The sequence below is a fragment of the Hemitrygon akajei genome, chromosome 8, assembly GCF_048418815.1.
Source record: "Hemitrygon akajei chromosome 8, sHemAka1.3, whole genome shotgun sequence".
NCBI classification, from domain to species: domain Eukaryota; kingdom Metazoa; phylum Chordata; class Chondrichthyes; order Myliobatiformes; family Dasyatidae; genus Hemitrygon; species Hemitrygon akajei.
Window position 1 is genome coordinate 28,641,501 of NC_133131.1, and position 14,970 is coordinate 28,656,470.

Genomic DNA, 14,970 nt, shown 5'->3' on the forward strand with positions numbered 1-14,970 from the left:
CTCTCTCTCCAACACGTGACACCAAAAGGGAAAAGCCTGCAGACTTCAGAGTGACTCTTTATATTTCCAATTGGACTCAGTATTATACCCTAGACAACGAAAGAGCTTATTTCTGAGTGATTATTAATGTACCTGCGTTTTAGATTGAGTATTGACGCATGTTATCTGAATGTTTGTATTAACCTTAATTTTTGTGCCCCTTTATTAATAAAACTTTTGAAAATAGTACCATTGGACTTCAACTGACATATCTATCTTTGCTGGTAAGTGAAACCAGTTACTGGTTTCATAACAAGTGGGGGCTCGTCCGGGATTTGAAACCAAACGGGAGGGTCAGTGAATCGGGCTGTAAGTCCAAACTTAAATCTGGTTTCGCAGGTAGCCAGACAGAAAACCAGCAAAGATGAACGTGTGTGAATTTATGAAAAACGCGACTGTGAGCGCCAAAGCAGACTTGTTAAATTTGGCGAAGGGGTTAGAACTGGAGAACGAGCAGGATCAAGCTGAGAGGCAAAGACAGCATGAAATTCGGATCAGAGAGTTAGCAGCAGCCGAGAGAGCGGCAGCGGGGAGAGAAAGAGAGAGGGAGGAGCTAAGGAGAGAGCGGTTTAATGTTAGTCGGGAGCTGAGAGTAGTACCTCCGTTCGAAGGGACGGATGTTGATAGTTATTTCTTGTTTTTTGAAACGGTGGCAGCTATGATGCCGACCCGCAGACGGGCGAGTGCGGTGGCCCCGCCCCTAGAGTCCCAAAGCTATCGCGCATGCGCGGTCACACGCAGCCTGTCCAGAAAAGCAGTGAGCAGTTTAAATCGGGCCAGCAGTAATCTGGCCAAGATGTTTTTACCGACCCTGTACCATGAGGGTTCCGAGGGTGGAAAAACAGAAAGCAGTAAAGTAAAAGGGTGTAAGGGAGAGGAAATAGCCCTGCCCTTAGTGAAGAGAAAGGTCCTAGAGGTAGGAACTAAAGTTGAGAAACGGATAAAGTTGTTAAAATGTCCAGAGTTGGACATGGTTAATCTGTCTGGTTTGGCAGAATTGTTTGAAGAAGTTCAGAGTTCTAAAGGTGTTCTCGATGGTCCCGAGAGTGAAATGAGGGCAGTCTTAGAGAGGAAGGGTATCCTTGCTGTGGAGAAGTCAGCTGAAATGGCCGAGGAGGTTGTTTCAGCTCGCAGGGTTGCGCCTTCCCCAACGGGGGGCTGCCTAGAGAGTAACTGGAAGGATCGGGGGACGTTAGAATTTGAAAAAGGTACGGGTATTGAAAGCCTGGAAGGGGCCAATGTCCCGTTTGAGTGTGTCCAAGATGGGGGCGCACGTGGTGCTGAACCTGGTAACAGAGCTCAGGGGAAGTCTGAGGTGTTTGATTCAGGGGAACGGGGCGGCCGTCTTTGTGGATCAGATAGGGTTGGTTCAGTAGGAAAAGGGTTAACCTTGGTAACCGTGGGAAGTGTGAGTTCCACGGTGTTTGTATTCGAGAGTGGGGCCAAGGTTAATGCCGAATTTAAGGGGGGAATGAGGATTGTTATTGAAGGAAACGGAAAGTCTGTAGTTCCCAAGTCGAAGGAAGAAATTTTAAACCTGGCAGATCGCTCACAGAGTGAGTCGGGAAATAGCGGGGCCCCCCACTCTATTGTTACGCCAGGGTGGGGTGTGAAGAGGTTGCATTCGAAATGCTACCTGAAAGAGGAGTTGGAATTAAAAACAAATAGCCTGAAGGGTCTTGACAGTTTGGGGCATGGTGTTGAAAAAATAGCCCCGATGAACGAGGCGGGCGGGAGTTCACCACGCCAAATTACTCAAAGTCCCAACGGGGGGACTCGCCAGAAAAGAGGTGACGGTTAATGGGGATGCCATTTTTTTTTTAAACAGCAAAGCAGGTTTTACGGGTTGCGCCAAAGCCTGTGAATAATAAAGACAGACCTTTGGAGACCTGCCGGCGAAGTAAACCGACCGAAACGATTAGTATTCGCATAAACTTTTGTAGATGCACCTAAGCTAAGATCACACCTCTGCAGTTTTGTTGCTGAAAACAATAAATAAATAGGTGGTTATTGAATTGAAGTCTGATGCTACAAGACTTTAAGATATTAAGATGTTAAGATATTAACTAAAGGGGCACTGTACTTGTTAACTGTTTAGATGCTGACTTGAATGTATAACTGTATTACTCTGTAGTGAAAAGAAAAGCTTCTGTATTGTATTAGATTCAAAATTTCTGTAAGACTGTACCACTCTGGGTTTTAACCGCTGGTAAAAACCTTTTTAAGAGGGGAGGTGTTATGATACCAGCCCCCTCCTTTGTGAGAATTGCAAGAGCCCTAGTGAAAGGGGGGTCAATGACCCGAGAGAGAGAGCAAGAGAGAGAGAGAGAGACAGGCCGAATGGACACAGGAAATGGAAAGACAGCGACGTGCTGGATACCGCATTCCACTGGGACAAAAGCTGGAGACTGTGGCATTGTTCTCAGGAGACACCTGGGAACTGCAGACGTGCCAACTCGCAGGGACATTGTAAAGCCCTCGGGCAAAGTGGGCTGGTTGAGAGAGAGATTGCATCACCTGCAACCTGATTGACACCTGAGATCCCGTGAGGCAGTATAAAGAAGGGTCTGAAAGAGGACGACCCTCAGACGCACCAAGGAGACACCAAGAAGCACGATACCGTTTCCCGTGGGAACGGGAAGCCATTTTGAAGCAAGCCACGTGCGTTAAATTCCGAATGCGGGGTTTGTGGCTAGAACCAACGGAAAACCGCTTTTATTTAACACCAGGGAAGCCAAATCCTCTGAGGCTGAGGATTTGATTCATAAAGACAACGGCAAGTGTCTCTTTTCCTAACAATCTCTCTCTCTCTCTCCAACACGTGACACCAAAAGGGAAAAGCCTGCAGACTTCAGAGTGACTCTTTATATTTCCAATTGGACTCAGTATTATACCCTAGACAACGAAAGAGCTTATTTCTGAGTGATTATTAATGTACCTGCGTTTTAGATTGAGTATTGACGCATGTTATCTGAATGTTTGTATTAACCTTAATTTTTGTGCCCCTTTATTAATAAAACTTTTGAAAATAGTACCATTGGACTTCAACTGACATATCTATCTTTGCTGGTAAGTGAAACCAGTTACTGGTTTCATAACAGGTCTAAGATCTTAATATGAGGAAGGTGGTATTTGCAAATGTTAAAGCGCAATATGGTGGGCAAATAGCAGGCCTGACCAAGTGTGACTTCGGACCTTATAGGAGCTGTGGGAATAAATTGTGGAGGTCCTCATAGAGATATTTTTTTTGATGATCAAACTAAATTTATTATCAAAGTGCTATCAAATTGCCATATACTATATTGAGATTCATTTTCTTGTAGGCATTTACAGGAGAAAAAAATATATAATGGAATTTACAAAAAACAAACGACAAATGTGCAAAAAAAAAGTTGAGCAGTGCAAATTAAAAATGATACTGAGAGTTGTGAAGTGTCTGCAGGGCACAGAATCAGTTCAGTGTGGTGATTGATGTTACTCTCAAACGATTCAGGAACCTGATGGTCGGAGGGTGGTAACGGTTCCTGAACATGATGCAGCAGCATCTGAGGTTTCTGTACCTCTTACCTATATATGGTAGTAATGAGAAAGGGCATGGCTTGGATGGTGGGAATCTTTGATGATGGGTGCTGCTTTCTTGTAGTAGCACTCCTTGTAACTGTACTCAATGTTGGGAAGAGCTTTGCTTGTGATGGACTGGGCTGTATCCACCACTTTTGGTGGCTTTCTCTGTTCATGGGCAGTGGTGTGAGATAGTCCAGAAAATTATAGACCAGTGAGTCTTACCTCAGTGGTTGGTAAGTTGGAGAAGATCCTGAGAGGCAGGATTTATGAACATTTGGAGAGGCATAATATGATTAGGAATAGTCAGCATGGCTTTGTCGAGGGCAGGACATGCCTTACGAGCCTGATTGAATTTTTTGAGGATGTGACTAAACACATTGATGAAGGAAGAGCAGTAGATGTAATGTATATGGATTTCAGCAAGGCATTTGATAAGGTACCCCATGCAAGGCTTATTGAGAAAGTAAAGAGGCATGGGATCCAAGGGGCATTGCTTTGTGGATCCAGAACTGGCTTGCCCACAGAAGGCAGAGAGTGGTTATAGATGGGTCATATTCTTCATGGAAGTCGGTCACCAGTGGAGTGCCTCAGGGATCTGTTATAGGACCCTTACTCTTCGTGATTTTTATAAGAGACCTGGATGAGGAAGTGGAGGGATGGGTTAGTAAGTTCGCTGATGACACAAAGGTTGGAGGTGTTGTGGATAGTGTGGAGGTCTGTCAGAGGTTACAGCGGGACATTAATAGGATGCAAAACTGGGCTGAGAAGTGGCAAATGGAGTTCAAGCCAGGTAATTGTGAAGTGGTTCATTTTGGTGGGTCAAATATGATGACAGAATATCGTATTAATGGTAAGACTCTTGGTATGGAGGATCAGAGGGATCTTGGGGTCGGAGTCCATAGGACGCTCAAAGCAGCTGCGCAGGTTGACTCTGTGGTTAAGAAGACGTATGGTGTATTGGCCTTCATCAATTGTGGAATTGAATTTAGGAGCCGAGAGGTAATGTTGCAGCTATATAGGACCCTGGTCAGACCCCATTTGGAGTACTGTGCTCAGTTCTGGTCTCCTCACTACAGGAAGGATGTAGAAGCCGTAGAAAAGGTACAGAGGAGATTTATAAGGATGTTGCCTGGATTGGGGAGCATGCCTTATGAGAATAGGTTGAGTGAACTCGGCCTTTTCTCCTTGGAGCGACGGAGGATGAGAGGTGTCCTGATAGGGGTGTTTAAGATGATGAGAGGCATTGATCATATGGGTAGTCAGAGGCTTTTTCCCAGGGATGAAATGGTTGCCACAAGAGGACACAGGTTTAAGGTGCTGAGAGTAGGTACAGAGGAGATGTCAGGGGTAAGTTTTTTACTCAGAGAGTGGTAAGTGCGTGGAATGCGCTGCCGACAATGGTGGTGGAGGCGGATACGATAGGGTCTTTTAAGAGACTTTTAGATAGGTACATGGAGCTAAGTAAAATAGAGGGCTATAGGTAAGCCTGGTAATTTCTAAGGTAGGGACACGTTCGGCACAACTTTGTGGGCTGAAGGACCTGTATTGTGCTGTAGGTTTTCTATGTTTCTATTATATTTTCATTATATTAATGGTATGTAATCAGTTTTACTGTTAAGTACGTATTTATGATGAACAAGTGTAGGACCAAGATTGCTTATCAGTAGCACATAAATTCAGAGTCAGAAATGATGGCAATCGAAAGCTATGTCATTATATATCCCAAAATCCAAAACCCTTTCAGCCCCAAGCATTTTGGAGAAGTGGTACTCAACTTCTATATATGTATGTACTTTGATAATGCATTGACTTTGAACTTTAATCAGGAATAGGCAGCATAGGGCATTATGTCTGAGGAATCTTTTGGAGAGTTTTGAAGAGGTAACTAAAGGGATAGGTACAGAAAGAGCAGTAGATGCTGTTGGCATGGTCTTCAGTAAGGCCTTTGCCAAGATCCTACATTGCAGGTTGATCTGGAAGGTTTGGCCAGATGGGATTTAGGAGGAACGACTGAGGTGTATTTGGAATTGGCTTGATAATGGGAACCAGAGGGTGACGGTCAAAGGTTGGTTCTCTGATTGGAGCCCTGTGACTGATGGACTGCCCCAAGGATCATTGTTGGATCCTCTGTTATTCATTATTTATGTAAGTGATCTGGATATGAATGTAATGGCATAGTTAACAACTTTGCTGATGATAATAATTAACTACATCTTGTTCATAATGGAACAGGATATAATGATTGCAAAGAGGACTTGATTAATAAACACTTATTGTGCTTCCAGCTAAGTTCAGTTATCAATTTTAACCGACGCTTTGATAACAAACTCTGCCATCTTCATCAGGGATGATGCCTGGACATGTCTTGTCTGGTGGCATATCTAGTCTGGTTGTCCGTCCCTCCTGATTGGTTCGTCATCATCTAATCAGGTTTCAGCTTCCCACCTTGTTTACAATTGAATTCCAGTTCTTAATAAGAGCAAGACCTTTGTCTTTGTTAAAATTCTTTTTCTCTAGTTTTATTTCAATGGCTTCCTTTACCAGGCGGTCCCAAAAGCCATTGTTGCGACGCAGTAGTTCTGTGCTGTCCTATGGCCATTGCGAATGCAATTTTCTGCTACCACCGATTTCTCCAGGTAACCCAAACATCTACACCTCCTCCTACACGCCTTCATGCAGGTTTCCATCGTGCGCCCTGCCTGGCCAATATACGCTGCTCCACATTCATGGGAGTCCTGTAAACGCCAGCTGTTCTGAGTCCCAGGTCATTTTTGACCTACATAAACCGTGATTTGAGCTTCCTTACGAGTTTCTGGATGATATTAATCCAGTATTTCTTCAGGCAGGATCCTGGCAATCCTTTCAGAAACAGTGAAAATATCGGGAAGACAGGCGTTAGGATCACAATCTTGCTCTAAGTAAGAACTGGAATTTGATTGTAAACAAGGTGGGAAAGCAGAAATCTGATTGGATGAGGACTAACCAATCAGGAGGAATGGAGGACAGGGTTATATATATCATCAGACTAGACATGCTTAGGCATCATCCCTAAGAAGATGATGTCTAATTTGACATCAAAACATCGGTTATAATCGATACCTGTACCCAGCTGAAAGCCCGAGAAGAGTTTATTCATCATATATGCCAGGAAAGCACTAGATTTTTTTTCAGATCTTGATCAGTTAGGGAGGTCGCCAGAGAAATAGCTAAAAGGTTTCAACTTAGATAAGTAAGATGATGCATTTTGTAGGATTTGTACAGTGAACGGCAAAGCACTGGTGAGTGTGTGGAACAGAGGGATCTGGGGTACAAGTACATATTTCATTGCAAATGGCCACATGTGTAGTCAAGTTGGTGAAAGAAGGCATGTTGGTCTTTAGTCTGGGCATTGAGTGTAGGAGTAAGGACATTATATTGTAATTATACTGTTTAAGTCATTGGAAAGGTTGCACTTGGAGTATTAAGTACAGTTTTGGTCACCCTATTATAGCAAAGACATTTTCAAGCTGGAGAGGATGTGAAAGGCATTTATGAGGATACTACAAGAAGAGATTTATGGGAGTTGTAGGAAAGTTTGACCATGATAGACCTTTATTCCTTGGGGTGTAGGAGAATGAGAGGTGAGCTGATGGAAGGTTATAAAATCATGAGGGGTGTGAATAAGATGGCTAGCCATAGTCTTTTCCTCAGCGTTGGAGAATCCCAAACTAGAGGGCACAGATACTGGATAAGAGGGGAGAGATTTAAAATAAACCTCAGAGGTAATTTCCTTACACAGAAGGTAGTGAGAATGTAGTATGAGTTGCCAATAGAAGTGGTCAAGACAGCTACACTTGCAACATTTAAGGGTAATTTGGATAGGCACATGGAGTGGAAGGGCTTTGAATGTTATGGGCTGAACATGGGGCAACTGGGATCAATAAGGAGGCTGCTGTAGTCTGCATGGACCATTTGGGCAGAAGAGCCTCTTCCTGTGATATATTACTGTATGGCGTTATAACAATTGGAACTGTGGGGAAGATCCCGAACCTAACCAAACTGTGCCTTAGCATCTGATCAATTCAACCATTCTTCAACCACTGCACATTCCTTTATTATGAACCGAAGCTCTTCAGCTGAATATCTGCCATATTTTCATTTTATTGCAGAAATGTGTTCAGCACAGTTACAATATCTATTAATCTTTTGCTTCTGTTTTAGTTGTCTCCAGTGATAGTGAAAGTGAATCTGAATGCAGTTCGTCGAGTCAAGATGACAAAGTTTCAGCTGGCAGCTCAAAAAATTACAAGGGAAGGAAGCGGAATGGATCAGGTAGGAAATAGAAAGGTACAATAGATTGCTCCACTGACTTGGATTCAATTCCAAGCAGATTTTATTAGAAAAAAGGTGCTTCAATAGAAAATCTTTGTTAATTATTGTTAATGGTAGTCCTCTTGTTAATTAGTCTATTAAGTATTAACGACAGAATGAATAAACAACTTGATCTACATCATGAATCTACTGAAATGAGGATCTGTGAACCTGCAATTAGCTGAAGAGCTAAATGATAAACTAATTGATTGGATCCTGTCCCCAATTTTGCATTCATGATAGTCAAGTTTACATACTACTTCACATTAATGGAACTGAAAGCAGGGAAATTTAGTCCATGGGGATTACTTTTATATGATAGGATAAGTTTGTAAGATCAAATGTGAAAATGGTTGGAGAAACAAACACGAGGAATTCTGCAGATGCTGGAAATTCGAGCAACACCCACAAAATGCTGGTGGAATGCAGCACGCCAGGCGGCATCTATAAGGGTCTCGGCCCGAAACGTCGACAGTGTTTCTCCATATAGATGATGCCTGGCCTGCTGCGTTCCACCAACATTTTGTGTGTGATGGTTGGAGAAACATTTGTTATAATCATATTGAATGTTTTCCTCAAATACTTATTAGTGGTAAACAGTTGACGACTTGGGCCAAGACTCTTCATCAGTTTTTGGGGGGAAGGGACTAGTACAAGCTGGTAGGTGATAGGTGGAGCCAGATGAGGAAGAAGATAGGTGGGTAGGGGAGAGGAGTGTGTTGAAGTGGGAAGCTGAGAGGTGATAGGTGGAAGAGGTAAAGGACCGAAGAAGAAAGAATCTGATACTATAGGAGAGTGGACTGTGTGAGAAAGGGAAGGAGGAGAGGCTGCACAGGGAGGTGATGAGCAGGTCAGGTGAGAAGAGAAAGGGGTGACACAGTGGCCTGAATGTGGGGGGGGGGGGCAGAGGGAGATAGCTATCTATCTATATATTCTAGAGTTCATTGGGCCAAATGATTTGTTTCTGTTCTCTAAGCAAGTTGATTACCAGGCACAATGACTGTGTCCTCTCCCTTCTCTCTCCCTGCCTTGTTAACACTCTTCTAATCTTGTGTAGCTTTGATTAACTCTAGAGAAACTATAATCAAGTTTCACCAAAGCAGGAATATTACTGGGCTGAATCTTAATAGATATTTTCTGCCTGATATTTATGATAATTTCTTGTAACCACTGACACAAATCAAGATTTCATGAGGTTACAAATTTATGCATGTAACTAATTTATCATTCCATGAAGCAACAATAGTGATAGGTTAAAATATTCAGCATTATTCTTATTCAGTATGTTGCAAATCTTTTGGTGTCAAGCAATATTTTGGGAATATTACAGCTGAAGTAATATATTTTTCCATTATCAGATGAAATAAACTGCTTAATAAGGAGTAGTATTAGCAATAATATAATGGAATTCTGTGACACAGAGGTGTGGATATTCAAACTATTATGCTTGCATGAATTTTAGAATGAGGTGTCCAATTTTGTTCCAGACTTCTGCTGCAGAAATATTCCTTTGACCTATTAGTGGGCAAACATTTGAAGTTAATGAATCTCGTGTAATTGCAAATAATACAAAATTACTAACAAGTAGAACAGTAATAGTAGAATGCCAAAATGGAATGTGATATCTCGTCAGAAAGTTGTGTAACCCTCAGGTTCGGCCAGCTTCATTAATATACGGGGAGACAGCTTCTGGCCCGGCCAAACTTGAGAAATCTTGTGAGAAATGATGTGTTCCCCTGTTACAAACCAGTGCCAAGAAATAACAAACAGTATACAATATGCAATTAAACGATTGAGCTTTATAATTGACTATAGGGTTATTAAAGAAAACAAAACGAAGAAGGGCCCATTTTAATGAAACAGTCTAATGCGCATGTTGGAGCTCACTGTTTTTACTTCCGTTCGTTCTCCATCAATTTCTCCCAGCTGTCATTGACTCCCGACCTTATTCCATGTCCGCTCAGTTCTGCAGTCTATGATTTCCCCATTCTGGCATCTTCTCCCAAACCAAAAGCCCGTGAAAAGTCCGTTCTCTTGGGCACATAAGAAAAACACTTCCCCTCATTGGCCAGTGCACATTCTAAAGCCCCCGTTATCTCTAGTCTTAACCCGAACACTATAGCTACAGAAAACCATTACATTAACCGTGAACCCTTTCCCAGGGCGTTACAGTTGATTTTACTGGCATTATTCAGATTGTTCTACTGATAAGGATACCTAGTTAGGTTAATGGGCTTTGTTGAGACAAGCTCTTGGCTGTCATCCCAAGGACATAATTGATGTCTTTAGATTTGTTCATGAGCTTTAAAACAACTCACTTGTCTTAATGAAGAACATGAAAAGTCTTGGATAACATTTTGAGAAAGTTTTACATCTAGAAAATAACCTATCTGTATACAAATGGAAAACCACAAATTACAGGTGCTGGAAATCTGAAATCTGAAATGCTGGAAGTAATTAGTCGATCAGATGTTATCTGGAGAGAAAAACTTCTAGTGTTATAAGTGTATGGATTTGAAATATAAATTCTGTACCTCTTTGAACAAGATACTGCCTAAACTTATGAGTATCTAGCACTTACTGTTTATGTTATAGATATGCACAATATATGCTGCTTGATTAAAATGTCCATTGTCTACCTCATTGCTAAAAATTATTTAATTGACTGTAAATTACTATTTATATCCTCTATAAACTCTGATTATTGTGTTGCACCTGCTAACCATTGGCTCACTGGTAATATTACAGGTAGCCACCATCTGGCAAAATCTTCATCTGGGAGTCAATCCAACCTTGGAACTGAACGAGGAAGAGGTTTACCTGCCACAGAGAACCTTGGTGATAATGCTAAGAATAATTTTGGCAAGAATTCACGAGGTTAGTACAACAATGTTACCCTTCATTGTTCTCTCTAATTTATTGGGAGTTAAATTTTAGCAGTCTAATGGAAACTTTAATACTTTTTTGCAATGCATAATGGAAGCTTGAAGATATCAGCAATTATAAGTATATTCTAAAAATATATCTTGAAGAAATTGTGCAAACTATAACGCCCACAAGTGAAAGTTTTCAAAGTTTCACATTGCAGAAGAAGTAATTATCATGGAGTAAGGCAATTAAAATGGACAGTATCCTTTTTACAAGTAATTTATAAATCTATTAAACCTGCAATAACCCTATCCATTATCCTCAGTTGAAATTAAGGATTTAATTTCATCTGATGAAATTTAAGGAGTTACCTCTATACTGTACACTGATGATCTTATTCCAGAGATGTTTACTTACATTGTGATTGCTATTTGGTTTATTAAACATATATGAAATTACCAATTTCATTGTTAGGGAAGAGATATTAAAGATTGAATAAACAAGCACTGGTCAACAAATTAAACTTGTTACTCTGTCTCTGTAGTTTGAGAGAACTTTGCACTGTTTTTGGTCCGGAGTAACAATGGAGCAAAGGGCAGAATTATCTCAGGAGTCTTTGATTAAATTTTACATAAAGAGTTAGGTAATTAAAGCGGAGGAATGGAATTATAAATCCTGAAAAGAAGCTATTGTCATCATGAATGCCATGATGTGGATAATGTGTTTAAAAACCATTTTACTGCACAATAATGGCACATCAGCTTAACAAGTAGGTCGATGTTATGGGGATTATCAAAGAAGTATAGATGAATAAGGACTTTCTCCCACTGAAACTAGCACTAATCCATCAAATGCCACACTTCTTCAATGAAACTAGTGTTTGCTGATACTATTTAATTGTGGTTAATATATTTGGAGAAAAAAGTACTTGAAACATGTGGAAATTCTACTAATATAATAACATGATATCTGTCTCATGTTTGCCCACAAAATCAAGAACACTTGACAGTTTGGTAGACCATTACAGAATTATATGCTGTATACATCTTATTAGTTATTTTTAAATAGTATCTACAAATCTTGTGATTGACTTTGTAAGTGTTGAATGGGCAAATGCATATGTTAAATGGAAAGGGAAAATATCATTAAGCAGTGTAATAGTCATGAGAAAAAGGTGTTTCTCTAGAAAATATGTGCATATTTTTTATAAAAAATCTTTGGTGTGAGGAGTGTACTGATCTGCAAAATCTATGGCTAAAATTATTCTTCAGATTTTTATTGCTTTTCAACCAAAATTGTTATGTTCATGGAAACTTACTGTGCTTTTTTTTAGATCAGTACATGGAAGGTTTTCTCAAATTGTTTAAGCCATTGATGTTACACATTCATGAATAAATGCTGTTGACTGATAACTATCTGGATTTTTCCATATTTTATGTATGCAAATTTTAATAAACATTTTATCAGCTATCAAGCTTAAATGTGGATATTCATATTTCACATGGACACTCCAGAGAAGGCTACCACATAATTTAATTTAGTCTAGAATTAAAAGGAGTGCTCTTTATTGAACCAAGGTCTCTTTGCAGCTAATCAGTTTGTAAGCAGGATACTGGTCTCTGAAACAATTATGTAATTTCTTAGTGGCCTATGGAGATATGTGATTGGTTCAGTATAAATCTGTGCAGGGCATGTCAGGGTTGGTGCAGGCTGGTGTTACTTTCTTACTTTGCTTGATAGCACAGTGCAGTCATTTCTCTTACACCAAACAAGGCAAAATATGAAATTGACCTTTTGATTGCTGTTCCTATCAGCTTCTGTTTGTTTGTCTTTAAAAGTGTAATTAGTAACAGTAATTAAACTTCTATAATGTTTTGTTGTGCCTATTTTAGGTTTTCTCTCACCATGGCAATAATGATGTGATTTATACTCACAGACAAAACATGTCAACCATTAATAGTGTTGCTATTCAAGTGTTAATTGTAAGCTCTGACTTTGAATACATCACAGTGTGGGGTTCAATATGTTTCTTAGCAATACAAAGGAAACATCAATCAGGAACCAATGCCAAATACTACTATTATTATTTCTAAATTCTAACTTTGTTTCACAATCAGAAAGTCTCATTCAATCTGCCTTCGTAGTAACAGAGTGAGCATTGTACTAATCCATATTGCCAATTTAGCATGTAAGTCTATTTTCTGTAATTTGTCATTAAACTAATATGATGTTTTGAATATTACTGCCAATAACTAGACAGTGAAAATTTATTTAAGTGAAGAAACCCAAACTGATCGTATTGGATATTACAAAATAGTTACAACTTCTCATGCCAAGCAGAGTGAAATTACCATGGGGATTTGTGCATCATTTATATCAGAGATTTTAATATCATTATATTATCAATTGAGGGAACTGGTTCTTCCATTTGTTAGATTGCAATGGCAGACTACAATATATATTCACAATGAATTAGAGAATAGTGCTTTTGGCTTTTTAATTCCATCTGTCAATAGTTTTTTTCCCTTTAGGATCCAGTGTAATTTTTCGTAAAAGAATTTTATTTTCTGCTTGTGGTCCTTGAAGAAGGAGGATGATCTGATGCATCTTAAGTTAACTGGTGTAACACATGCTCTGTAAACTGTTTTAAATTGAATTTCTTTATGTCTGCTACAGGTTGGCATTGAGTGGGTACAGGATCCAGGCATCCTCCCAAATTCTATCATCCAAGGATTGCCCATTTCTCCTTCCCAAGACGTCCGGGTTGGAGCTGTGAATTCTGATGCCATTCGAATAAAAGAAATATCTAACTTGATAGAAGTCCTAGAGTCTTTTTTTTAACCAGACAGCTTTAACTCTGGAGTGTTCATTTCCTGGATGTCTGGTTGGATATGGGAAATATTTGTGCTCTCGTAATTCATAGCTGAATCTAGTATGTTCCAATTATCTAAACTGCTTTATTCATGATACCTCCAGGGTTACAAATTGTTCAGAGATTTATTATTAAATATTACAATCCTTGTTTGCTATTGTGAAGGCTTGGTCAATGAGACAAAAAAAATCTATCTGAAATAGCCTTACAGTGTCAAAATGAATAGCTGGACAATCTGGAGCAGAGAGCCTTTTCTGTTACTAAGTGGAAAGTAAGGCCTGTACAGCTTCTGCACTTGTTCACTGAGAAAGGATATGGTCAGAGCTAAAATCTCATTTTGTGTCAGAATGGTGTTGTATTTGTAACTGTATTTGTTGGATTGGAATGCTGTGGCAATTTATGGTCTAACCCTTGCTTGATATGTTCTAAATTGCTCCCTGTGATGCTGAAATAAATAATAACTGAAATAAATGTTTAAAAAGCAATATATTCACTTATGCATGTGCTGCTTCTGTTTACTCCCTTTAGTTTCTTCTTTTTTCTCATTTCTAATTAATTAAAAACCTTATTAGATTCTAAGGTTTATCCTGAAATTCCAAAATAGTGTATACATGTTTATGTTTGATAAGAAATTGATTTAAATTCATTAAGGTTTTGTCTTCTTCATTGCAGCAAAGGAAGAACTGTGTAGGATAGAATGGATAGATGTTACCAGGTCTGGATGAGATGTTACTCCAGGTATTGGACAAAGTAAGAGTAGAAGATACAGAGGTTTTGGCTACAATAAATAAATTCTTAGTTCGTGGATGCTACCACATAAAAACAACCAGGTTGAAGCTCATGGTGGTGAAGACACATATGGATTTTGCTTAAGGATAGTATCAATGTTTGATTTTATCCTGGATTTGGGACAGGTGTTCCATGATGTTCCTTGGCATCAGTACCAGATCATCTGCATTTCATGATATATGTTAATGATTTAAACTCAAACTTGAATGTACGGGAACATTATCAAAATTTACACACAATAATATTGGATAATATTGAGGAGGCTGGTGATGTACCTCATAGGGGCAGAGTTGGTGGGGAAAAATGTACAGGTGGGACATGAATCTTAATGCTTTGATAGGAAGGAAGTGGAAAGATTGTAGAAGATAAAAGATGAAATTCTAAAAGCAATGCAGCTGCAGAACAATATGGACAATTTATTAGAATGTGGGAAGATAGTTCAACAAAATGGGATGCTGAGAGGGATTTGTAAGAGGGATGTTGTTCTT

At 39.7% G+C, this 14,970-nt stretch overlaps 1 protein-coding gene across 5 annotated transcripts in view; it reads left to right on the top strand.

The window, feature by feature from the left end:
* Positions 1-14,178, top strand: part of LOC140731758 (rab effector Noc2-like) — a 237,000-nt gene extending 222,822 nt beyond the window's left edge. For 3 of the 5 annotated variants that reach the window (XM_073053529.1, XM_073053528.1, XM_073053527.1), the window contains 3 exons: positions 7,804-7,914; positions 10,702-10,830; positions 13,498-13,640. In XM_073053529.1, the coding sequence (XP_072909630.1) occupies positions 7,804-7,914; positions 10,702-10,830; positions 13,498-13,508 (251 nt within the window). In that variant the 3' untranslated portion in view covers positions 13,509-13,640. Of the gene's footprint in view, positions 1-7,803; positions 7,915-10,701; positions 10,836-13,497 lie in introns of those variants that run through there. The other 2 variants (XM_073053531.1, XM_073053530.1) reach the window with 2 other exon arrangements.
* Positions 14,179-14,970: the final 792 nt, after the last annotated feature.